Below are 25,910 nucleotides of genomic sequence, written 5' to 3'. Positions count from 1 at the left end.
ATTTGAAATTCATCAACGTCATTGCTATTAGCATGTGAGTGCACAAGCATGTGAAATATCCAAAATGCAAACCTTAGATGTGAAACTTAGATGATGCATGAACCTAATTCCACATGAGATGTACACTATTTTCATTTTCTGGCTAATGACAAAGCCGAGCATGTTTGTAACATACTTATTGTTCCTTAGTTAATATTTATGCTTGTTTAACCTGCCCAAAAAAAAAAAACTCTGTAAGTTTGACATTTGTTGATGAATTTTCAGTCTGTTGATGATATGATAGCAAAATATCCTAAAAACTATGTGAAGTTTTGTTTGTGAATGAATGCTATGGATGAATGGATGGGATGCTAAAGTGATTTGTGTGCTATGAGAGAGAGAGAGAGAGAGAGAGAGAGATGAAACATATGCACACACAAAAAAATAGTTAAAAAAGAAAAAGGGTTTGGGTGATGGGTTGGTATTCAATAGTAAACCGTAAGTGAAAATCTTGATCCCTTTTCAGTTTGATACCTCTCCTATTTATATAGAGATTTTTATTTTTATTTTATTTTATTTATTTGCTTATTTTAAGGACTTAAAGGTCATGTAATTCGTTGTATTATCTCATATTTATGTCCCATTAAAAAAACAAACAAAAATACTATCTTTTGATTGCGTTCTTCCATAGTTAGAACTTTAATAAATTAATTTAAAAAAATGCGTAATCTGATAAGATATATTTATTTTAAAGTTAATTAAGAAGATAATATTATTTGCATAGATTAGTTTGTTCTTACATGCTACCATAATTAAAAATTTTAACCAATGGGACTGTATCTTGCAAATAAATTTAATTAACATTTTTATGAAACAATTAAATTAACCTGTGATATTTCCATCCATACATGCAACTGTATGGTAAGATTCTAAGTACTACTAGGTTGTAGCAATTTAGAGTAGAGTTGTTCTAAATCGTAAAAATTTCAATTCATTTAGTGGATGAATTTTGCATACTGTAGGTCAAGCCCTCCCAAGTTTTTTCTTTTTTCTTTTTTCTTTTTTCTTTTTTTACTAGATAGTTTTCATTGGTTTTTCCCTGCATCACCATATTCTGTCTCATTTACTTTCTGATGTTTATTTGTTTGCACAATATTGATGTTGTTCAAGACTGATCATAATTGAACTAAATAATCACTAAATGAAACTAACAAATGTTATAACAAAATGGAAATTAAAGGAGTACATTTTACGAGAGGAGGGAGCATATCAAACGAGGAAAAATGATCTAAAAAATGTGGGCTTTTTTGGTGTTCAGATAGTGGGGCTGATGAATTTAATTCTCACACGCCATGTCCACTACTAGTGGACTCCCCCGTCTTTAGAACTTCAGAAGCAATAATTTTAGTGCACATTACCTAACATCATACACATTTGTTTCAGTGTACTTCAGATTTATCAAGATCCAAAGACATGACTTACAAATTGCATAAAGATGATCATGAGAAATTTAATTGGACTACCTCAAATTTGTCACTATCACATGATATACTTGCACTAAGAGAACATTTTTTGGTATTATTTCACTCATTAATCTAGGAGAAAAAAAAGACTATTATCATTATGACACACCATTTTTGCAATATAAGGTCTGTAGGTCAAGCCCTCCCAAGTTTTTTCTTTTTTCTTTTTTCTTTTTTTACTAGATAGTTTTCATTGGTTTTTCCCTGCATCACCATATTCTGTCTCATTTACTTTCCGATGTTGTTTATTTGTTTGCTCAATATTGATGTTGTTCAAGACTGATCGTAATTGAACTAAATAATCACTAAATGAAACTAACAAATGTTATAACAAAATGGAAATTAAAGGAGTATATTTTACGAGAGGAGGGAGCATATCAAACGAGGAAAAATGAACTAAAAAACGTGGGCTTTTTTGGTGTTCAGATAGTGGGGCTGATGAATTTAATTCTCACACGCCATGTCCACTACTAGTGGACTCCCCCTTGTCTTTAGAACTAAAGAAGCAATAATTTTAGTGCACATTACCTAACATCATACACATTTGTTTCAGTGTACTTCAAATTTATCAAGATCCAAAGACATGACTTTCAAATTGTATAAAGATGATCATGAGAGATTTAATTGGACTACCTCAAATTTGTCACTATCACATGATATACTTGCACTAAGAGAACATTGTTTGGTATTATTTCACTCATTAATCTGGGAGAAAAAAAAAAGACTACTATCATTATGACACACCATTTTTTAACCCAGAAACAAGTGTTTCTTACTGATATGATTAAGAATCTGGGTACTGAAACATGTTGAACGATGGATTGACAATGCTGAAGCCCCCATCAATTAGGAGATTGTGTCCACTCACGTATCTTGATTCATCACTAGCCAAAAAGAGAGCAGCATTTGCAACATCTTCTGCCTTAAGAGTCACACCCTTTAGGTTGGCAAGGGAATTCATCACATTCTCAAGGGTTTCATCATCAACACCAACAAATTTCGTTGCTAAAGGTGTTGCAAGTGCATAAGGTGACAAGCAATTGACCCTAATGCCAAATTGCCCTAACTCAACCGCGGCATTTTTGGTAAGGCCTAAGACAGCGTGCTTTGAGCATGTGTACGCATGTGAAGCTGCAGCTCCAAGATATGAGCTTATGCTAGAGGTTGAAATAATGCTACCACTACGTGCTGGAATCATGGCTTGCGATGCATGTTTAATGCCAAGGAAAACGCCAGTCACATTGACGCTAAGCACACGCTCGAAGTCTGCTTTTTCATTGTCAATGATGCGAACCTTGTTCTCATCAACTATGCCAGCATTGTTGAACATTATGTCTAGCTTTCCATAAGTTGCCACAGCTTTGTCCACAGCATTTTTTATTTGGGCTTCATCAGTTACATCGCAGTGGACATAGAGTGCATTTGATGAGCCAAGGGCCTCAATGACTGAATGACCCAATTCATCTTGGATGTCAGCTATAATCACCTTGGCTCCATGATGGACAAAGACTTTGGCCGTGAATTCACCAATGCCGCTAGCTCCTCCAGTTATTAGAGCCACCTTTCCCTCCAACCTACACAATTTGGAACCAACTTAGTGAAGTAATACTCTATAATTTAAATGAAAGGACATCTTCTAGAGTCCTTTTTAAAGGACTCTGTTTATTCTTTATATAGAAAAATAGGCAAAGGAAATATTTTGTTGCAAAGAAACAAGATATTAAGGAAATGTGCAAAACATTTTGTTAATTTATATACTGCCATGAAGCAATGACATCTGTCCATTGGCTCAGGTGTATTTGAAATTTAATATGCACATGAACACATTTTTTAAATTTGTTAAAGTTATAAATTGTTATTGATAAGGTGATGGATGTATATAAAAGTGATTGTCCACAAAATACATTTTGCCGTTTCAATAAATTATGAAAATATTTATCCATTGACTTAGACTTTGAAATTTAACATCTCTCTTGATTAAGGGTCGTCAATGGGCCAGGTCGGGCCGGCCCGACCCATTTTTACTTGGCCCATGAGCAAAATGGGCTAGGCATAATGGGCTATTAACTAGTTAACGGACCGGATCGGGCTGGGCTGAAAGAAAAAACCTCAGCCCATGACCCTGCCTATGGGCAATGCCCATTTTGTCTTTAGCAAGCTGGGCTATCAGGTTGGGCCTAATGGGCTACCCATAGGCTTGTGTTAGCATATTATTTTATTATTTTTATAAGGAAAGAATCAATTTTTTATAAGAGAATAATCAATCTATTTTTTTAAATGAAAGAATTAAAGAATTTAATACTTAATTACAAATTTTTTTACATTCAAATCTATTTAATTTTTTGTTTTGTTGTTTAATTTTTTTTTATCAAGGCTTTAAATAGTTTTTTATTTTATCTTTAATAAAAAAAATGTCAAATGGTTAATTCAAATTTGCTAGACTACTAGAAAAATATATATTTAGTAAACTAAGTTTAGCACAATTACTTTGAGTATCTTAGTGGTTGAGGGAATTCTCTTAAGAAATTCCTCTATAATATCTCAAGATCAATCCTTCATACACTTCTTATATATTTTTGTTATGAATTATGAGTTATTGGGCTGGGCAACGGGTTGGGCTACTGGGCTAGCCCACCGGGTACCCATGAGCATAAAAACTAGCTCACGGCCTAACCCACTAGGCTAGTGGGCTACCCATGAGCCTCAATAACAACAGGTTGGGCCGCCCATTAGCCCGGTGGGCCGTCGGGTTTCTGGGTCGGGCTATGGGCCGTGGGCTATTTGATGACCCTTACTCTTGATAAAGGAAAAATTGCTCAAACTTTCTGCAATGTGTTTAATTGAACTCATGATTTGTTGAAGCGTATAACCTCAAGTGATGTAAATACATGACAACAAGAGTCTTGAAACTCAATTAGCATTTTTTTTATATCTCAAATGAAGATGTCAAACTTTTCGATCTCCATCTATTGAATAATTTGAATTATCAATAAGTAATAGTATAAATGTGATGATTCACAGGAACATCACTGAACCAAAAAGGGGAGAGAGAGAGAGAGAGAGAGAGAGAGAGAGAGGCCTCCAACCATCTTAGAGTGGACTTACCTCCAAATTCAGGCAACTCTCAATCCAAATCTAGTTAATGAGATTATTGGTAATATTAATATATTAAGGTTTTAATGTATAGGCTAGTTTATTTAATCGATAAACTTTTCAAATTTAGAATCAAAACCAGCACACACCTGAAATTAAGTAGCATTTATATGTCTGTCTCCAATCGATTGAAAGGAAAATCATAGGCAGCAATAGACTTTTTCTTGTTTTTGGGAAAAAGACTTCATTATCATAAGAGTCCTTAGTTCCTAAATTGGGCTGATCGTGAAAGCAAAATTAGAAGTGTCTAAGGCTGCGTTTGTTTGGGTGTAAAATATTTTTCGGGTGTAAAATAATTTCAGGGGAAAATATTTTCGGGAAAAGAAAATATTTTTAGGTGTTTGGTGGCATTTTAAAAAATACTTTGAAAAATATTTTCAGGTGTTTGGTTGTATTCTTGAAAATATTATAAAAAACACATTTTCTCCTTATTGCTCACATTTTCTCACATTTTCTAAGCTTCCAATCGAATATATAAAAATCCTTTCTCAGAGAAACACAGAACAAACAAAACCCAAAAAAAAAAAAATCATCAAATTCGGGAGAGAAGAAGGAAGAGAGAGAGAGAGGAGAGATCGTGTGATCGAAGGCGAAGGCTTCGATCGCGCGGCGGAGGCTTCGATAGCACTATCGACGGCGAAGGCAAGACACGCGGCGGAGGCGAGATCGCGCAATGGACAGCGAAAGCGAGATCGCGTGATCGGGGGCCACTAGGTTCGAGATCGCGCGGCGTTGGATCGATCTTTGCTTGATCGGCGGTGAGAGGCATAGCCCGAACGGTGAGATTGCACGGCGTTGGAGTCGATCTTGGTTCGGTTCTTTTTTCCTTTTTTTTTTTTTTCCCCCTGAAAATGGTTTGAAGGTAATGGTTTGCAGATGGGTTTTTCTGGAAATGATTTGGAGATGGGTTTTTTTGGAGATGGGTTTTGGACCGTGGGAAATGGTTTGGAGATGGGTTTTTCTGGAAATAGTTTGGAGATGGGTTTTGGACCATGTGAGGAGTGTGCTCGAGCTCTCTGGTGTAGTTTCCGGAAATTGTTTGAAGGTAAAATAAAACTATAAATGATTTTCCGTCGGAAGGGACTTATTTTCCGGTCAAACCGTAAATGATTTTCCGTTGACCGAATTTTCCGTGGATGCCAAATACACGTAAACGCGTAAAATGATTTCCTGAAAGGGTTTTCAGTTCAAACAAACGCAGCCTAAGTAGCAATATATGTTTTCCATTTTTGGCAAACAGAGTGCATTACCATAAACACTTCCTAAATTGGGTTGAGCTTGGCATCAAATAACAAAGCCATTCTAAACTATCTTTTCCTACTAATATGAAGTAAAAGCTCATTGTTTGTATATAAATTTTGAAATAGCAATTTTATTAATAGTATCTAACAATTACCAAAGAATTAACAATTCTTGGAACAGCCTTAGAAGTGTTAATTGATCATAAATGTGAATAATCATAACGATCTAATAGAAGTTTATAAAAAAATAAAAAGCATGAACACCTGTAAAATAAAACCATGATTAAATCATATCTTGCTAACCTTCTTGTGACTGCGGATATGAATGAACTTAATTGTTGCCATTGAGCAGAGACAGAGAGAGATTTCTTAACTCTTTTAGGTGAGATTTCTGTGGATATGAATGAACTAGTACCCTATATTTATTGATAAAGATGTGACAGCATTTTCCATAAGGAAGGGTCCAATTAGGTATGTATTTTGTGAAAATTCAATGACAAAACAACAAGTGGACCTAAAATTATTATTAATTTATTCAAAAAATTCAATGTCGATTTTATTCAACCTCCTCAAAAAAAAAAAATTATTCAACCCAACCAATTGACGAAGTTACTGTAGTACTGGGGACATACCCACAATTTGATAAATTTAGCTTCACCACTTCATTTGCTAATAACATTGGACTGAAAATCAGTGCATGTTTCATCAAGCATCTGATTTATTATTGGGGTCAAATTTTGGAATTTAATTAAAACTCTAATCTTTTTTCTAGAACTTTAAAATTTTTTTTTTTTTAGTATATCTTTGATTCCAGAAATGGACATGGAAAGATATTGTGGAAAAAAAGAAAAAAAAAAAAGTTCGTTTGCTAGTACTGAATTGACTGCTACCTCTCAATAAAAAAATATTACTTTAGTAATAGGCCAAACCTTGCTAATAAATGTATAAAACTTTAGCAAGAAAAGATGTGCTGCATATCAACAAAACAAAAAACAAGGAAAGATGAGCTAGTTTTAATAATAGTTATTGTGGGATATCTCAAATAAACAAGTTGGAATTGCCTCTTGGCCCTTTTGTTTAGTTGCGCTGTGTCTGCCTAAGCTCTCCGTCACTAGCACTGCTAAATGAATCACTATCTGAGTGGTCAAGTTCTAGTAATATGAAGATCTCATTTTTGCTATGTTGGTTACTAATGAGGGTATTGATAAGGGATTTGGCCTTAGCTCTACACTCGCTCTTGAAATGACCTTTCTTTCCACAGTTGTAGCATTTGTCTGATGCTTGTGGAATGGGTTCCTTGGATTTTCCTTTTTTATAGAAATCATCAGTTTTGTACTTCTGTTTTCTATTATACTTGGTTGCTTTCTTCCTATAGGATTTCTCAAAGGATTCATTTCCTTTGTGCCTAGATTTCCTATTGGAAGGTTTGACTGAGGGTAAGCCATACTGTGTACAAAAATGTCTCATTTCGTACTTGGCTTTGTTCTTATTGATTTGGCTTTGGATTTTGAGATCTCTGCACATCTTCATTCCTTCACTTCGAATGGTGCTAGAGATGTCTCCATAGGTTAGGTTATCATAATCTATGACACTTGAAGGACTGCAAAGGGTTTCTTTGACTTTCTGGCTGAAAAGTGTTGGTAAACCATTAATGAATTTCTCCTTCCAAAACGGAGAGTTACAATCAGTCCTATGCATGACTCTAGTGGTAAAGATATCTTCATACCACTTGTAGTCTCCTAGGGTTTTACATCTAAGGTTACTTAGCTGCTCGTAAATTCTAGATGTAATATTGCTAGGCCTTCCTATGAAGTGCTTCATGATCGTATAGATCAGGGTTTTGACACCATCAAGAACTCCTTGTTCAACTTCATTGATGATAGGGTTTCCTTCCTCATCTTTTTGAATTGCATACTTGATGTCTTCTTTAGACATTTCTGTTAGGTAGTTGTTCCACCATTGTAGGAGTTTTCCTGTGAATCCTAACACCATCATTTCAATGACTTCCTTATGAGAACGGCCTTCGTCCAAGTAGTTGTTGGCTACTATAGTCATATGTTGGATTTTGTTTAGGATTTCCTATTCTGATAGACCATCTATGTTCCACTCATAGAGTCTTCCAGATGATACTGAGAATTGGTTACTAACATTCCTTTCCTCATACTGGAGGTCAGGGGGTGTTGGTCTAGGGTACCACTTCTTGGTTGAGCTGGTTGGATTTATGTTGGGATGGTAAAGCCGTTTTACCTGTAAATCCTGAAACTGGTTTTCTAGTTATTCTATCTCCTGGTCAGAGGCTTGGCTAGAACTGCTAGAGGCTGTTTGGATGTCTAAAACGTTAACTGACGAAGGGGTGGCTGGTTCCTTTTTTACTAGTTCTTCTAACTTCTGGGCAACTATTTCTAAGGTCGTTTTGTCCTTAGGATAACTGAGGCTGGTGTGCCTAGTTGTAGGTAACTTGACTAGAGGCAATTCCATATAAGCACTGATGTAGCCACTAAAATTCTGCCACATTAATATTTTATTTAATATTTAAATATTAGATATGCCAACAATGCAAACTATTTGTCATGTAGACATTTTTCATTAGTAAGTTAAAGGTAGGGACCAAATTGACTGGAAGTTAAAATAACATAGACCAAATTGATTCCTACCAAAATGTAAGGACTAAATTAACTGTGACTCTAAAATATAAGAACTCAAATAGTGTTTTTGCCAAAAATTAATAATAAAAATAGAGTCCGGCCCAAGTTTGCCCATATGATTGAAAGCAAAATCAGAAGTGGCTAGGCAACAATAGATTCTTTTTCCTTCTTTTTTTGGCAAAAAGAGTAAAAGACTGCTTTGTCATAAGAAGCCTTACTTCCTAAATTGGGTTGAGCTTGCATGAAAGTACAATGACACTCTGAACTATCTTTTCCAACCAATTTGCAGTAAAATCACGTTATACCTCGTAAGTTGAGACTTAGGAACAGTACTTAGGTGTTATTTCTTAAATTCTTTTTTTAAAATTCTACCATGTGAATTTTTTCACATGAGATGAAAGTGAATTTTTTAGTTAAGTAACTACATGGTTAAATATTAAAAAGGAAATCTAAGGAAGGTACTGTATCTAAGTTTTGTCATACCTTGTAATAGTACCTACTAGTACTACTTACCAAAGATGGAAATTAACCCAATACTTTTTTTTTACTTAAAAAAAAAACCCAATATGCAAAACATTTGAATCCATCAGTTAGCTCAACTGGTAAAGTCTCTAATGGTTAAATAAGAGATTTAGGGTTCAATTCCCACCGACAGCAAAAACCAATTAGTGTCTTGGTTTGAAAATAAAGAGTTATCATTAGGAGCGAACACCATAGATTAGAACTCTAAAAACAAAAAACAAAAAAAAAATTAGCAACAACATGAACAAAGGTAAAATAAAAACATGATTAAGCATAGTCTTGCTAACCTTCTTGTGACTGCAGAGATTAATGAAGTTGTTGCCATTGCGCGAAACAGAGAAAGAGATTTCTAACTCTTTGAGTTAAGGTTGAGATTAAGGGCAGGATTCAGTGAACCGAGAACCCTACATTTATTGATAAAGATGTGGCAGCATCTTCCATTTAAAAAGAACCAACTAGGTCTTTATTTTTATTTTTATTTTTATTTTTATTTTTATTTTTTTGGGAAATTAAACGACAAAACAAGAAGTTGACCAAAAAAGTATTTGTTTTTAAGTTAGATGATTACTAATCACAGTGACTTCATTATTGCTTTAGTTAAAATGTTAACTTACTCAGCTTAGAGTGAAGTTCGGAACCCTAGCACCAACCTAGGTTTTGAAGTAAGGAGCAAAGAAGCAACAAGAACTATTTCTTTAACTTTCAAAAAAAAGAACTATTTCTTTATGAAATGGATCTTATTCTAATATAATGAGTTGGCTGGCAAACGCGACAAAATTAACGGCATATATAGGTAGCCAACAATGAACTTGTCTTTTCTCAACTAAAAAAATAATAATAATAAATTTGTCTTAGACAGCCCTTTTATTTTATTTTTTTTATTGACTAACTCCCTTGTTTCTTGTTCCATTTTGCACAAGTTTCAAAGGGGCTAAAGAATTCTCATCAGTAAAAGTTTTAGTATTTATAATTTTAAAACATTACTTTTACAATTTTAACACCTCATTTTACAATATATCAAACATCAAACATTCTATTTTTTTTATAATTTCATTTAAATATTCTTTCTTTGATATTTTTATTCATTTTTTTTTTTACAATTTCATTCAATTTTTATTCTTTCTTTAAAAGAAAGCGGGTCGCACCTGAATAAAAAAATAATATAAGTTTTACAATTTGTGAACAGTGCGGTCTCAAATTTGAGATTGCACTGTTCATCAATGCCAAATATTATGGCATTTAAAACACTTGATGAAAGTGATTTTTTTAGAGTTTGGTGTGTATTTGGCATTTGACACACTTGATAATAATGTTCTAACATCTTCTACCCCTAAATAGCATATAATCTAATATTTTTTATAGATATTGTATTAACTCTCTCTTTCTTTGCCCCCTAACCCCTATCTCATCCCTCCTACCATTATCAACACTAACATCATCTATTAGAGATTGATGAGTATTTTCTTTGCTTCAATGGTCCAACTTTCGTCCTATATATATTTTCCCAAAAAAGAATATGACGAAGATATATACCTATAATTTTGCCTCACCCTATTTACAATTCCCCCTCCCCCCTCCCCCTTTTGTGACAAACGAGAGTATTCACACATTTTCAAATATTTGACTCTTCTTTTGAGTGTATATAGTTTCTCATCCTATACACACCAAGTTACTACATGAAGAATTCCCTTAGGGTGTGTTTAGTTGGGTTGAAAACATGGTGAATAGAAAATATAGTGGAGAAAATAGGAGAGAAAATGAGTAATTGATGTGTTTGATTAAGAGAGAAGAGAGAGAGGAAAAGTGGCGGGGTTTGAAAGTTTTTTATCGATCCACCAAAATTGAATCACTCCAATTTGGAGTGAAAACACAAGGAAAATATGTGGTAATATTTTGGACAAAATTGCCCAGTTTAACATTCCAAAATTCTTATCCTTTTTGTCCTTTTCTTCTATGTACATTTTGTCATTAGCTTTTCAACGTACAAACCTCTTCTTTTTTCTTTGTTTTTTTTTCTTTAATGCTTATCCTTTCTTCAGTTTTTTACCATTTTTTTTACGTAATCTTTTTTTCTTTTCTTTTAGCATGTGCAGAGTGTTTGTTTATTTTCTCAAACAGTTAGTCGGTTTTTTTTTTAATAATAATTTTGGATTCTTGAACTTCTTGTCAATTATGTTCTTAATGTATGAAATACAATTGTACAAATTGTATTTAATAAAAAGAATGCGTTACTTTTTGTTTTATTTAACAGGATCATAATTATAAATTTATATCAATTTCAATTTCTATCCTTTCACTTTTCTTCTCAATATAACAAATAAGTTTCTCAACTCTCCACTTTTCCTATTTTCCATCCTTCCAACCATTCACAAATGAGAGAAAACTAAATATTCTATTCTCCCACTTTTCCACTCCTCCAACCAAACAAACCCTTAAGGTGATCCTAAACTATTGTCAATAGGTTTTGAACCCAAGATCTCATGAATATCATGAGACCTTAATAACCACTAAGTCAACCCCTTGGTGTCCAATTCCTACTACTAAGAGCTCTTTTATGGCCAAAAATGAAAATTTGTGAACACAACTTTTATACCACAATTCTTGTCATAACTCTAATATATACAAGTTACTGAGAGGTACATAAAAAGTAATAAGTTCGTGTGAAAGTCATGGTGATGGTTCGTCAATCATATACACAAAATATTATTAAGTTGTAATAAATTTGGTAGTCCAAAACAAATTGTGACCAAAAAAACAAATATCATAATTCATGACAATTACAAAATTAATATCCAAAAAAAAAAAAAAATGATGTAGTTGGCTATCGGTGTCCACGGATTGGACCAAATTACTCCTAATCAAAACCCGTCCCAAACTTAATTTCATGCTAAATATGTCAAGGTAGTGTTAACTTGTTATGCCAGTTTACGTTAATAATAGTTTAACTTTTTGTAAAATATTTTACAATTTTATATGATGTAGAACTAGTAAAGTCAATTTTTTGAATTTCACTTATTATTTTAGTACTATTTTCAATTATTTCATCAATTTATACTAAATGAGTTTCACAATAAATCATTCTTAACGGAGCTCATGGTCCGTGTTAACATTTCGCATATGCCAAATTTTAAGAAAGAAGTATAGTGGGTTTCAGTTAGCTCAACTGCTAAAGTTTCTTATGGTTTTCAATTCTTACTTACACCAAAAACTGATTGGTATCTTAATTTAATAATAAAGAGTTATCATTAAGAGTTTCTAACAATAAAAAGCTATTATCAAAAATAGACAACATAGACTGAAAATCTCTCAAAAAAAAAAAAGAAAGTATACAATTTTTTTAAGGGTCCATTTGGATACAACTGAAAACTGAAAACTGAAAACACTGTAGCAAAATAATTTTTAAATAGGTGAATAGTGACGCGGGTCCTATTTTTAATTTTAAAAAATTTGAAAAGTATATGAACAGTGCACCACTGTGCGGTTACTGTTTACGCACAGTGGTGCACACTGCACCTGTCCCCTGTTGGAAGATGTGCGCAAGGAAGAAAATAAAAAAAAAAAGTCAAAAACGCGAACGCCAGACGCAGCCACCTATCCAAACTCAGCCTAAAGTATCATTGACATTGACATAATAGAATCAAATTCAATTACCGCATCAAAATATTTATAGTATTTCAGGATTTCTCAAACTCTGCTTTGGGTGTTTGTTTGTCATGGAGTGGCTACGTTTGTTATTGTTGCTACCAATATTCACGTGTCATGTACTACAATTCAAATGGGTTTCGGTGTCTGCGTCGGGATCGGAGCTAGCTGAGTTGACTCGTGAGTTGCTGGAATCGGCGAGGGAGGCCGAGTTCTCGGATTGGTTGAGAAGGGTTCGGAGGAGAATCCACCAAAACCCAGAGCTGGCTTTTGAGGAGTTCGAAACGAGTCAACTCATTAGATCGGAACTGGACTCGCTTGGGATTGAGTACACGTGGCCTCTTGCCAAGACTGGCCTTGTTGCTTCTGTTGGGTCCCACTCCCTGCTTCAACCTTGGTTCGCTCTTCGGGCAGACATGGATGCCCTCCCCATTCAGGTTTTTTTTTTTTTAATCACATTGTCTCTCAACTTAATAATTTACTTTTTTTTTTTTCTATTAGATGTATTTACTTTTTAGGTTAAAATACTATTTTAGTTGTTAAATTTTATTAAAAGTTTAGTTTTCATCTTTAAATTTGAGGATTTTTTTTTTATTGTAAACTATTAAAGTACATTTTTCATCCTAAAATATTTAAAATGTTTTATTTATGTTCTTAAATTTTACCAAAAAAGTTTAGTTTTCATTCTTAAACTATTGAAAAAAGTTCTTTTTTTCATCTTTATTTTTGTCTCGAAACTATTAAAAAAAATTCTTTACAAATTTTAGGGATGACCTTTTAAAGTTTAGGGACAAAAAACAAATTTTTAGTAAAATTTAGAGACTAAAATAGTATTTTACCTTATTTTTAAAAAAAATTCATCTTATATTATCTATTTTACACATTATTTTATTAAAAAAATTATTATTATTATTTATCTTAAGTAACAACACCATTTATATATATAAAAAAATAAATACAAAATGAATATTATTACTATAAATTTACATGTTCACTGTAGTAACAATGTATTTTTACATAATTTTGTATAAATATGATCATTGAGTCCTAAACATGGAACCAATTGTATTAGTTGGAAACTAATGTAGTTGTTTTTATAATTCATTATTTGTGGACACTTGTCACCAACTTTGAAGATTTAATTAAATAAAAAATAATTCAAGGGCAATTATTTTTGTGGGGACTAAAATGACCTAAGTAAGTATTTGGGCCTTGGGCTTTGTTGATGGGCACTAGTTTGTTTTAGACTAAAAGTCCCCTAGAACTGTAGGTCGGCCCATGAGTTAAGAGTCCGAGGATTCGTCCGAAGACGAATATCTCCTCGGACAGACCCACGATGACCCTGGGATTCGCCAAAAAGATCAAGGCAGAGTTCTGGAAAAACCGTTGGTTAAGAGGGGGATTTAAGCACCCTCCGGACGCAACGGTGTGAGAAAAATATCTCAGAAAAAGGCTGCTACCTCCACATTAAAGACCCTGCACCTACGTCCCTGACCGCATTAATGGGGGAATGACCCCTGAATAGTAGAAGTCAGTCTTCTTGCTATCATTTAAAGACTTCCAGAGGATGGTGGATGGGACAGGTGTCTAATAAGGTGATTTGCGTTACACGTGGGTAAAGAGGGAAGAAGAAGAAGTATTTAAAGAGGGAAGAGGGTAAAGAAAAAAGGGGGAGAGAAAAATATTAAGAGCTGTAACCTTTGACAGAAGAAAGAGAAATAATATATAAGTTGTCCTCGGCTTACGTCCGAGTAGGTTCATTTTGCCCCGTTTGTCTATTATTTGCAAATACTGTAATATTTTAGCATGTTCATCAAGTTTCGAATATCACTAAATTAGATTGCGAGCTCATACTCTACAAATTTCATTGTTTAAGGTTTATTGGGTCTGAGCCCACATGTGTTTTTGGGTCCAGGCGCAATTGTGCACTTACAATTTTCACAATACTTTTTTTTTTTTTTTGCAAGTGTGGCAAGGATTATATCACTGACTCTATTACTGATAATATATATTTATTTATTTTTATATATTAATCACAACAAATCATATAAACAACTATCTGAAACTTATTGTTAAATAAAATCAGAAATGCATTCATTTTGTACTATTCTTTTGGGCATTGCTCTGCTGTTTGAGGTTGAGGGCCACCTTTGGGCTACCTATGACTCTGAATTTTATTTTTTTCAATTTTCTAAGCAACTCTTTACCAGGTGTTTATTAAATGTTTTGTGCTTTTGTTGAATGCTGGTTGTAGCTGGAATCAAAGTGAGAAGAAAATGGTCTTTAAAAAAAAATTTGATGAAAAAGACAGAATATTAATTGAAGGCAAAAGTTAACAAATAGCTTGGAATCGTGTGGCAACTGACAACCTAGGGTAATTGGTTAGTCTAATAGTATATCAAGAAACTTAGAGTTATTTAGATCTCCTCCATTTTTGAATTGGATGTGTACTTTAGATAGCATGTATTGGCCTAGTGACAAGAGACTAGTTTTTTTTTTTTTTTAAATCATATTGTGGACTAAATTTTTGGATTAGGCATGAAAGTTTTAGCTACGCCTTAATTCAATGCCAATGCTCTTAATTTCAAAATTGAAAACTTCATTGGCAGTAAGATGTTGTAGTTTATAATTTTTTATTTAAAAAAAAAAAAAAAAAAAAAAACTCCTTTTGAATCATGTGAAGAAGATAAGTGAAAATTTTGGTTATAGAAATTCTTTCTTGCAAGTAATTCTTTCTTCATAGTTTTGGTAATAGAAAAGACAATTTTAGGCAAGATTAGCTTTAGAAATAAATTCCATATGCATGTAATGTAAGAACTTGATCTTTGGAAGTCTGCAAAAGTTTGGCAATTTGGACAAGTTCAGCTTTACATGCTCAAAAGCATCAAAAGTTATGGGGAAAAAAAAACGACCAAATTTCAATTTTGATACCACTGCCTTACTTCCCACCTGTCTCATGGAAGCTGCCCCATCCATAATTTAGCATTCCCATGTTAAGGGTATCTTTGTAACGGAGAGAGATGGGAAGAGAGGAGAGGGAACGGTGGCTGGAATACATTTGTTTGGATGGCAAATACTGATGGATCCAAAATTTATACCAAATGTTTAATTTCTTTTTCCTGTTATTTAAACTTAGGATTTACTTTTGTTCAAAAGTGAAAACTTCATTTTTAATCAAGTACTTGAATTAATTAATTGTGATTTTTTTGAAAGGAATTGGTAGAATGGGAATACAAGAGCAAGAACCCTGGAAAAATGCATGCTTGCGGCCATGATGTTCATGTAACAATGCTGCTCGGAGCTGCTAAGTTACTTAAGCAAAGAAGCAGTGAATTGCAGGTAAATCAACAATCACACAAATATCTAGGAACAAAAATGAAGAATTAAAAGAACCTTATTGGCATCTTGGTGTACTTGTCCAAAAAATGAAAGTCTTGACTTGATGATAATGAGAAATTGTCGTGGAATTAATGCCATAAATTCAAATCCTATCATATCTATCCCCCTAAAGTCATATATATATATATATATATATATATATATATATATATATATATATATATATATATATATATATATTATTGTTTTGATAATGTTGGCTGATTGCATTGTCTAAAATCTATTTCAAAGGGCACCATTAAGCTTGTTTTTCAACCTGGAGAAGAGGGTCATGCCGGAGCCTTTTATATGTTAAAAGAGGGAGCACTTGATAAGGTTAACGCCATTTTTGGATTACATGTTTTACCACAAATGCCCACTGGTACCATTGGTTCGAGACCTGGTCCAATGCTTGCTGGCTCTGGCAGGTTTATAGCCATAATTCGAGGGAAGGGTGGGCATGCTGCAAATCCCCATGTAACTAGAGATCCTGTTCTTGCAGCATCATTGGCTATCATTTCACTCCAACAGATTATTTCCCGAGAAACAGATCCTCTAGAGGCCATGGTAATTTTCCTCACATTCTTGAATAATTGAATTGTATAATGATCTGTAGGGGAAAGTATTAGGATCCTCTTCAATTGAAATGAATTTGTTTAATGGTTTAGATTAATTATTATAAATCTAATTGTGTATCCAGTATCAAGTCATGTGAAATTTAAAATTACATAATACTTTATACACGGTCAAATTTAGGAAATCAAATGTTGACGTGGGTGGCTTGAATTGCCAAGCCCACAATCCCATTTATTGTAAGTCGGTCAAGGATGACCGAATACAACTAGGAATGTAACTCCTAGTGTTGCCGACCTATATATATATATATATATATATATATATATATATATATATATATATATATATATAGGTCGGCAACACTAGGAGTTACATTCCTAGTTGACGTAGGACAACCACAATAGTATAATAGAACAGAAAAATAATAGGATAACCCTAGGAGTCAGCACTTAAGGGCTGCTTGGAGTCGGCACCAAGCAAACTGGAATCGGCACCAGTGTAAAAGAAAACAAATGTTTTTTTATAATTCTCAAAAGTTGTGTTACAATAATCAGAAAAAGTATTTAAATAGCTAACAACACAAAACCCTAATTATTAAATGTTCGGGCTTGCTTAATCTCAAGCCCAATAACTAATAGGCTCCATCCATAAGGCCATACGTTGGGCCGTCTTCTTTTTGCTCTTCCTCCCGTACGTGTGTATAATTGGGGGCTTGTATCTTGTGTCCACACCAACTCCCCCCGGGTGAGAGGAACTCGACCCCGTCGAGTGGAAAGCTGAAGAGCTCTGATAGTACTCTAGTAAGTCAAGATCCAGTCGCTGTAGCTCATCTCTAGTAATCCATGTGCAATCAGAATCTGGTCGCCCGCACCACCGAACTAGGAAACGGTGAACTCCTACATCCCTGGTAGAAACAATTTGCTCATCTAAAATAGCATCAATAGATTCTTTATGTGCATAGGGCAAATTTAAGGGTAAAGGGGTAGGCATAGGGGCATCAATAGGATTAAGCAAAGGCTCATCAAAAGGAGTATCAGGAATAGCTGTAGGGCTTTTATAAGCAACTAGATCCTCAATATTAAAGGAGGAGCTAATACCATAATCATGAGGAAGGTCAATGACATATGCATTTGGGCCCATTCGTTTCAATACCTTGAACGGACCGGCACTACGAGCCTGCAATTTCTTAACGGTCCTAGAGGGAAACCGTTCAGGTCGGATCCGAATCATGACATAATCTCCTACCTGAAACTCTGCATGACGCCGATGAGTATCAGCATGAATTTTATATTGAGAATTACTTACCTGAATTTTTTTGTGAATCTCAGTATGCAAATCATGAACATGTCGTGCAAATGCCTCAGCAGATTCAGAAATCCTAACATGTGGGGACATGGGCAAAAGATCTAAGGGCTTCCTAGGTGTAAATCCATGCACAACCTTAAAAGGACTAACGCCTATAGACCTATTGACAGAGCTATTATATGCAAGTTGGGCTATAGGAAGAATTGAATCCCAATTTCGATTGGCTTCACCCACTAGACACCGAAGGAGGTTCCCTAGGCGACGATTAACCACCTCAGTTTGACCATCAGTTTGAGGATGAAATGCCGTGGAAAATTTCAATTTGGTGCCTACTAACTGCCACAAGGTCTTCCAAAAATAACTCATGAAGCGAACATCCCTATCAAACACTATGGTTTTGGGGAGACCATAAAGCTTGACAATCTCATCAAAGTAAATTTTTGCAATTTTAGAAGCATCAGAAGTCTTAGAACATGGTAGGAAACGAGCCATCTTAGAGAAGCAATCAACAACTACTAGGATAAAATCATGCTTCCTAAAGGTGCGGGGCAAACCTAGCACAAAGTCCATACTCACGTCCTGCCACGGGCAATTTGGCACAGGTAAAGGCGTGTACAGACCAGTGTTTTGCTTGCGATGTTTGGCTAGCTGACATGTACGACACTGACCAACTATCTTGGCAACGCCCCTCTTAAGATCAGGCCAACAGAATTGACGTTCCACTTTCTCAATTGTCTTATCTCGGCCAAAATGACCTGCAAGGCCTCCTGCATGTATCTCCCAAACTAGGAAATCTCTCACTGACGACCAAGGGATACACAACTTGTTGGCTTTGAACAAGTAACCATCTTGAAGGGTATAATCATCCAAGACGGGACGTGAAGCATTACTTAGGCTAGTGTAAAGCTCCCCAAAATCTAGGCATGACTGATAGTCATTTTTAAGTCTTTCAAACCCAGTGACCTTAACACTCATGACTGATAGCAAAGACACTCTTCGACTCAGTGCATCAGCAGCCTTATTCTTAACTCCCGCCCTATGTTTCACCACAAAGTAGTAGCGTTGCAAAAATTCAACCCAACTACCGTGCCTAAAATTTAGCTTCTTTTGGGAATTGAGATAGCGCAAAGCTTCATGATCAGAGTAGATAATAAACTCTCGAGACAACAAGTAATGGCGCCAATGCCAAAGAGCTCGTACAATGGCATAAAATTCTTTGTCATATGTGGAGTACTTTTGCTTAGCATCATTCAACTTCTCACTGAAATAGGCAATTGGATGACACTCTTGACTAAGTACTCCCCCTATGCCAATACCTGAGGCATCACATTCCACTTCAAAAGGCTTGGTGAAATCAGGGAGACACATGACAGGTGCCTCAGTCATCTTCTGTTTCACCTCCTTGAAGGCCTTAGTAGCAGCTTTTGTCCAAATAAACTCTCCATGTTTCAAGCAGTCAGTGATGGGGGACATAATGGTACTAAATCATTTGATGAATCGGCGATAAAAGGAAGCGAGCCCATGAAAGCTTCGAATCTTATGTATAGTTTTGGGCTCAGGCCAATCCATAATTGCTTGAACTTTCTGGGGGTCGGTAGAAACTCCTTCAGATGACACTATGAAACCTAGGAAGACAACTTTATCTGTAAAGAAAGAGCACTTCTTGAGGTTACCATATAAACTCTCCTTCCTAAGGGTTGTACAAACTTGAGTTAGGTGGTCTAAGTGTTACTCCCTAGACTTACTATAAATGAGGATATCATCAAAGTACACAACCAAGAATTTTCCCATAAAAGGCTTGAGCACTTAAGTCATCACTCTCATTAAGTACTAGGAGCATTGGACAATCCAAAAGGCATAACGATCCACTCATATAAACCATCTTTCGTCTTGAAGGCAGTTTTCCACTCATCACCAGGACGAACCCTAATTTGATGATAGCCACTTTTCAAGTCTATCTTGGAAAAGATCGTTGCTCCAACCATCATATCCAACATGTCATCCAACCGAGGGATAGGAAAACGATACTTCACAGTGATCTTGTTGATGGCACGACTATCAACATACATCCTCCAAATCCCATCTTTCTTTGGAGTTAAGAGTGTAGGGACTGCATAAGGGCTCATGCTCTCACGAACAAAACCCTTCCTAAGTAGTTCTTCTACTTGCCTTTGCAACTCGGCATGTTCTGCAGGGCTCATCCTATAATAGGGCAAGTTAGGTAGAGTCGCTCCGGGCACACAATCTATGGCGTGTTAGATATCACGCATGGGCGGTAAATGATCGGGGAGTTCCTCTAGGAAAACATCCTTAAATTCCTAGAGCACGGGCCCCACTTCTTCAGGTTGCTCCTCACAGGTCTCTCCATGAAGTTCCCTAGCAACCAAGACAAACACAATGGATTCCTGAACTACTACCCTTTCAAATGCCTTTGGGCTTGTGATGTTCAGACCTTTCGCCTTCGGCACTTCTGGCTTCTTGCTCATGTCGATTGGCTTGGGTTTCAAAGGATTAAGCACAATCTTCTTGCCTCCAAGCATAAATGAGCAAGGATTGGATCGCTCATGAAGGGTGACATCCAAATCATAAAGCCAAGGTCTACCTAAGATAATATGCCCTACATCCATGGGAATTACGTCACACCATATTTCTGCCTTATAGGTGAGGAATTGTAGTGGGACAACACATCTTTCTTTTATGGCTATGGAGGAAGTATCCACCCAAGAAACTTTATATGGGTTAGGGTGTGGGATCAATTTCAAGCCTAGGCGGGAAACAACGTTAGAGGACACCGCATTAATGCAACTCCCACTATCTATAATAACCTTGCACGTTTTGTCTCCACACTTAGTGTAAGTCTGGAAGATGGCACTTCTTCGCCAATCATCAGTTTCCCTTTGTTCTGTCAAAGCACACCTTACCACATTCATTCTAGGGACACCAAAAACAGCCTTGGAATCATCAACCTGGGGAGAGATGGCTCTAATGCACATGAGGTAGCTAGGATCATCTTCCTATTCGGCCTCAACATCTTGGACTTCTTCAACATTTGGATCATACACTAGCTCTTCAACATTTTCTACCTTTTCATCATCCTCTTGAATGACAAGGGTCCTAAAGGGACATCTAGCTGTGACATGTCCAATCCCATTGCATTTGAAGCATTAGAGGCGAGAGCCTAATCTTGAGGGCTCATTGATGACACCTTTTCCCTTGTCCTCTTTTTCTATCGGGATGCTATTGGGGTTGACCTTAGAGGTTAAGGCAAGTTTAGGTTTGCTACCAAAAGGTTGAGGGTTGGGAGGAATGCTTCGAAGCTTAGAACGTTGCCAAAAGATAGATTTGGATGCTAACTCACAATTCCTAGCAAGGTCATAGGCTTCTCTTAAGGTTAAGGTGGTGACTCCTCGGGTGATAATCTCGCCTAGTAGGTTAGCATTTAAACCTTTCTTGAACCTATTGAGTGTGACAACCTCTTCCTCAACTATTCGAATTCGCCTCTGGAATTCCTTGAATTTCTTTATGTATTCGGTCACAGGAGCAGTGCCTTGTTTTAGGCGATCCCATTCCTCAAGGAGGGAGCTCCTATAAGTTGGAGGAAGATAATTCCTCGAGAGGGCGTGCTTCATCTCCATCCAATCAATAATGGGGGGCTCACGTCGTCGCCTAAGGGTTTCCTCAAGGTCCTCCCAGAAAAGATCAGCTCTCCCAATTAACTTCATCATAGCATACCTCACTTTCCTATTCTCAGCCCAATGGTAATAGTCAAAGAATTTCTCCATTTGACGTAACCAATCAGTGAAAACCCATAGGTCTAGGCAGCCATTAAAGGTGGGTGCTTCTATCCTTTCCTTAGACATCCTATCATCATAATCCCTAGGACCATAGTGATTATAGTAATCATGTTCAAAGTGTGGAGCCCTATTAAAGTGACCATTGTTATTTTGCCCAAGCATGTTATCTCCTTCATGGTTAATGGTCTCTCTTTGAGATGTTTCAATTCGCTCTACCCTATCCAGCAAATCACGGACACTCTTTGCTAGGTCTCCTATGGTTTGCTCTAAAGAGGGCCTAGATTCGGAAGTGGATTGAGGTTCAGGGTTTGACATGATGCGACCACTACGTAGATGCATGCAACACAATATTTATGAATGCAGTTGAGATTCCCAAAAATTCAAGTAATCAATTCTCAATGTAAAATTCAAGGTCAAGCAAGAGTACATGTAGAGACTAGATCGATGAATCGAAGGAAGGAATTGCAGACAAATAGTGACAGTGTTCACAATATTAAGAGATAGCCCAAATAAAAGTCAAATCCCAATAAGCTCCACAATTAATAATAAGAATCAGATATTTCAAAGAAATTGGTTTTTTTTTTTGTGAATTTTAGAGTGGGTACTGAAAGAGGACACAAACAGTAAAACAATTAATTTGAGCACAAAATGGATAGGATAATGGAGTATGGTGGGATATGCACATAAAAAAACATAAAGATAATATTTTTTTTAATGAGACAAAATTGAATCCACCAAAAAAAATAGAGTCAGAATTGTACCCTAGTCAGTGGCTCCACATATTGCACTAGGTAGCCACAGTCTGCTCCTCAAGTAGTGAATTGACTTGGGCTGAGTGGACCTGTGAAAACAATTCAAGCCCAATACAAGCAATGGGCTGTCACAGCAACAGTGTTTTCCTTTCTTTTCTTTTTTTTTGAAATACAATAAAAGAACTATAGCTTAAAACAAGAGTCTGCTAAACCCAACTCCCAAACATAAACACTGAACTAAGGAAGCTACTAGAAACAAAAAGGAACTAAAAGAGAAAGAGAAGAAACGGTGGAGTCATCGGCTGGAGCCATCAACTGGAGTCGCCGGAGTCATCGACGGAGTTGGAGGTTGCTTGTCTCGGCCTTGGCATCAGCGTTGGCCGACGTCCTCAGCAGCGGTGGTCGAGGGTGAAGTGCTGGGTTTCGCGGCGGCTGGTGGCTGGTGACTGTTGGGCTTCGCAGCAGCTGGTGGCTGTTGGGCTTCACGGCGGCTAGTGGTTGTTGGGCTTCGCGGTAGTGGGTGTTGATTTTGTGGGTGTTGGCGGCTGGGTCTTTTGTGGGTCTCTGCTTCTTCTTCTTTTTTCTTTTCTTTTTTTTTTTGTGGGTGTTGGTGGCTGGGTCTTTCATGGGTTTTTTTTTTTTTTTTTGGTGGCCTGTGGGTTCTGTGATCAAAGGCAAGCACGGATGGTGGTCACCGGCTTGGGAGGCGCTGCTGGCTTCTCTATTGGTTTGGGGGTGAGAAACTCATGTGGGGCTTTGGGGAATACACGGATTGCAGGGGCTGGCTTAGGCTTGTTTAAGATCTCATGGGGCAAAAACTTGAAAGGTACTGTCATGGTTGGCTTGCTCTTTTTGATGGCTTTGCTTTGACGTGGTTGTCTACGGTTGTGTTGAATGGACCGGAAGTCTGCTCTGATACCAAAACTGACGTAGGACAACCACAATAGTATAATAGAACAGAAAAATAATAGGATAACCCTAGGAGTCAGCACCTAAGGGCTACTTGGAATCAGCACCAAGCAAACTGGAGTCGGCACCAGTGTAAAAGAAAACAAACAGTTTTTTATAATTCTCAAAAGCTGTGTTACAATAATCAGAAAAAGTGTTTAAATAGCTAACAACACAAAACCCTAATTATTAAATGTTCGGGCTTGCTTAATCTCAAGCCCAATAATTAATAGGCTCCATCCATAAGGCCACAGGTTGGGCCGTCTTCTTTTTGCTCTTCCTCCCATACGTGTGTATAATTGGGGGCCTGTATCTTGTGTCCGCACCACTAGTTGTATGGAAATAGAGATAATTCCTAAAACCTAGTAGCAGCCGCATAAGAAGAAGAATAGTGATTTCTTGTCTTGTGGGTGAGAGAGAGTTAGGGTGTTTTGGGATTTGGGTTTCTTGAGAGTGTTCTTGTGCACTATTGTATCTTTCTATTTTTATAGTGGAATTTCTTTGTCGTCGCCATGAAGGTAGGCAGTTTACCGAACCACGTAAATTCTTGTGTTCTTTGTGTGTGCTTGTTATTTAATTTCCGCTCATTTACTGTTATTGATTTGAGTCCTGGGATGCTATCTGCACAACATCAAATGTTTATTCTTACCGTTTCAATTGAAATGAAAATAGAGACGTTCCTATTCAAAGGCATACGTGTTATGAGTACTTCTGCTAGTGGATAATTAAATTCAGTATGAGAAGTAGAAACCTTATAGCATTTTCTTGTCTGTGTTTCAACATTTACGAATTACAGGTGATCTCTGCTGGGTTCATTGAGGGTGGCCAAGCAGGGAATGTAATCCCAGAGACAGTGAGATTTGGAGGCACATTCCGAAGCATGAGTACAGAAGGTCTATCCTACCTTATGCAAAGAATTAAAGAGGTACTTTTGACACAATTCTAGTCTAATAGCTTAGATACACGCTTGTTTAATATCTTCTTCTTCTTTTTTTCTTTTTCTTTTTTTGGAGTTTGAGATGGTATGATATGGAGGATGAGATAAGCACACTTTGAGAAGGTATGGGTTGAAAGATTAAATTTTTTTTTTTTAAGTTGTATTTCAATAGGTTATGTTGCCATTTGCCAATTTAACATCATCAAATTCTGATAAAGTAAACAAATTGACTTACGGATGTAAGTATAAGGGAGCTAAGTGTTTGCAAACCAAATCGCAAGGTCTTCTGAATTTTAAGGGCATACTACAGGGGTGTTAATTGTAACTGTCTAAAAATATCTTTGAGCAAAGGCTACTTCCTTTCCCCTAATTAAGCTGCTTAATTTATTCTAGTGAGTACTGACTATTGGCAGCTACTTTTCCTTGGAAGTTTGTTTTGAACAATGTCTAGGGAGTATGGAGCTTCTTTTTGAGCATGAAATCTACCATTTGAGATAGAAGAGTATGGTAACAATTGTAATTAACAGGTCATTGAGACGCAAGCAGCAGTGCAACAATGCAATGCTACAATAGACTTCTTGGAGGATAAATTGAAGCCTTATCCTGCAACTGTTAATGATCAAGCAATGTACAAACATGCAGAAAGGGTTGGAGAAAGCTTGCTTGGGGAACCCAATGTCCAACTTATTCCAATGACTATGGGAGCAGAAGACTTCAGCTTCTACTCACAGAAGATTCCAGCTGCATTTTTCATGATTGGGGTGAGTAATGAAACACTGAAATCAAATAAAAATTTGCACTCACCCTACTTAGTTATTGATGAGGAGGTTCTTCCCATTGGAGCAGCTCTCCATGCTGCTGTGGCCATTTCTTACTTGGATGGCCATCTTGTTGAGACTAGTTAGAGACTTGGGATAGAGCAAAATAATGTGTTATTCAAATTTTATCTGATTGACCAAAGAGACGGGAAAGATCATGAATATACAATGTAATAAATCCTGAAATTCTGTCCACTTATAGTTGTACTTGTACATGACTTGTACAGAAAGAAAATCTCAAATCTCGACAGAATTGTTTGGGAAAGTGCCTTCTGAGTAATGATATTGTTCTGAAATGTCCATACCAAATCCCAAATTACACATTTTATTCCTAGCTACCAGTATCAACTGGAATAGTTTGCGAGCTAGGTGTCACCACTATCGAAGTTTTTCTTTTAAGAAAACATGAGCTTTTAGTCGCCAAAAGGATTATTGTAGAAGTAGCTAAAGGTAGAGGTTGAGGTATGAAAGAGTGATTCCTTGGTTAGGCACATACTGGCCAACAAGAGATATTTACAGATTGCCTACCGTTTGGATGGAGGGAGAGGAAAGAAACGGATACTAGTTGAAAGAAGGGCATTGATGGGGTGTTTCCCTTCCCCTATTTGATATATTTGGGTGGAGGAGGAAATTATTTGAGAGAATTTGGAAAAAAATAAAACACAATCCCCTCAAATTGGGGAATTCAGAAGGTGAT

At 36.2% G+C, this 25,910-nt stretch overlaps 2 protein-coding genes across 2 annotated transcripts; one reads left to right on the top strand and one right to left on the bottom strand.

Moving 5' to 3' along the window:
- Positions 1–2,168: 2,168 nt before the first annotated feature.
- Positions 2,169–3,213, bottom strand: LOC142611267 (secoisolariciresinol dehydrogenase-like). The gene has a single exon (XM_075783339.1). The coding sequence runs from the start codon at positions 2,830–2,832 to the stop codon at positions 2,287–2,289; it is 546 nt and encodes a 181-aa protein (XP_075639454.1). The 5' UTR covers positions 2,833–3,213; the 3' UTR covers positions 2,169–2,286.
- A 9,534-nt stretch (positions 3,214–12,747) lies between these two features.
- LOC142610818 (IAA-amino acid hydrolase ILR1-like 3) lies at positions 12,748–25,478 on the top strand. Its single transcript, XM_075782760.1, has 5 exons — positions 12,748–13,142; positions 15,919–16,044; positions 16,336–16,650; positions 24,255–24,383; positions 24,923–25,478. Exons 1-5 carry the CDS (start codon positions 12,777–12,779, stop codon positions 25,298–25,300), a joined length of 1,314 nt encoding a protein of 437 aa, XP_075638875.1. The 5' UTR covers positions 12,748–12,776; the 3' UTR covers positions 25,301–25,478.
- The last annotated feature ends 432 nt before the right edge of the window (positions 25,479–25,910 follow it).

The sequence above is a fragment of the Castanea sativa genome, chromosome 9 (genome assembly GCF_040712315.1).
Source record: "Castanea sativa cultivar Marrone di Chiusa Pesio chromosome 9, ASM4071231v1".
Classification (NCBI taxonomy): domain Eukaryota; kingdom Viridiplantae; phylum Streptophyta; class Magnoliopsida; order Fagales; family Fagaceae; genus Castanea; species Castanea sativa.
The sequence above is the reverse complement of the archived record's forward strand: the minus strand, read 5'-3'. Positions and strand labels throughout refer to the sequence as shown.

Bases quoted from the DNA above. Each gene is read 5' to 3' on its own strand.
- LOC142611267 (XM_075783339.1), bottom strand. From the start codon at position 2,832: ATGTTCAACAATGCTGGCATAGTTGATGAGAACAAGGTTCGCATCATT.
- LOC142610818 (XM_075782760.1), top strand. From the start codon at position 12,777: ATGGAGTGGCTACGTTTGTTATTGTTGCTACCAATATTCACGTGTCAT. The intron at 16,651-24,254 runs GTAATTTTCCTC...TACGAATTACAG, and splicing joins CAGATCCTCTAGAGGCCATG to GTGATCTCTGCTGGGTTCAT. The intron at 24,384-24,922 runs GTACTTTTGACA...TGTAATTAACAG, and splicing joins TTATGCAAAGAATTAAAGAG to GTCATTGAGACGCAAGCAGC.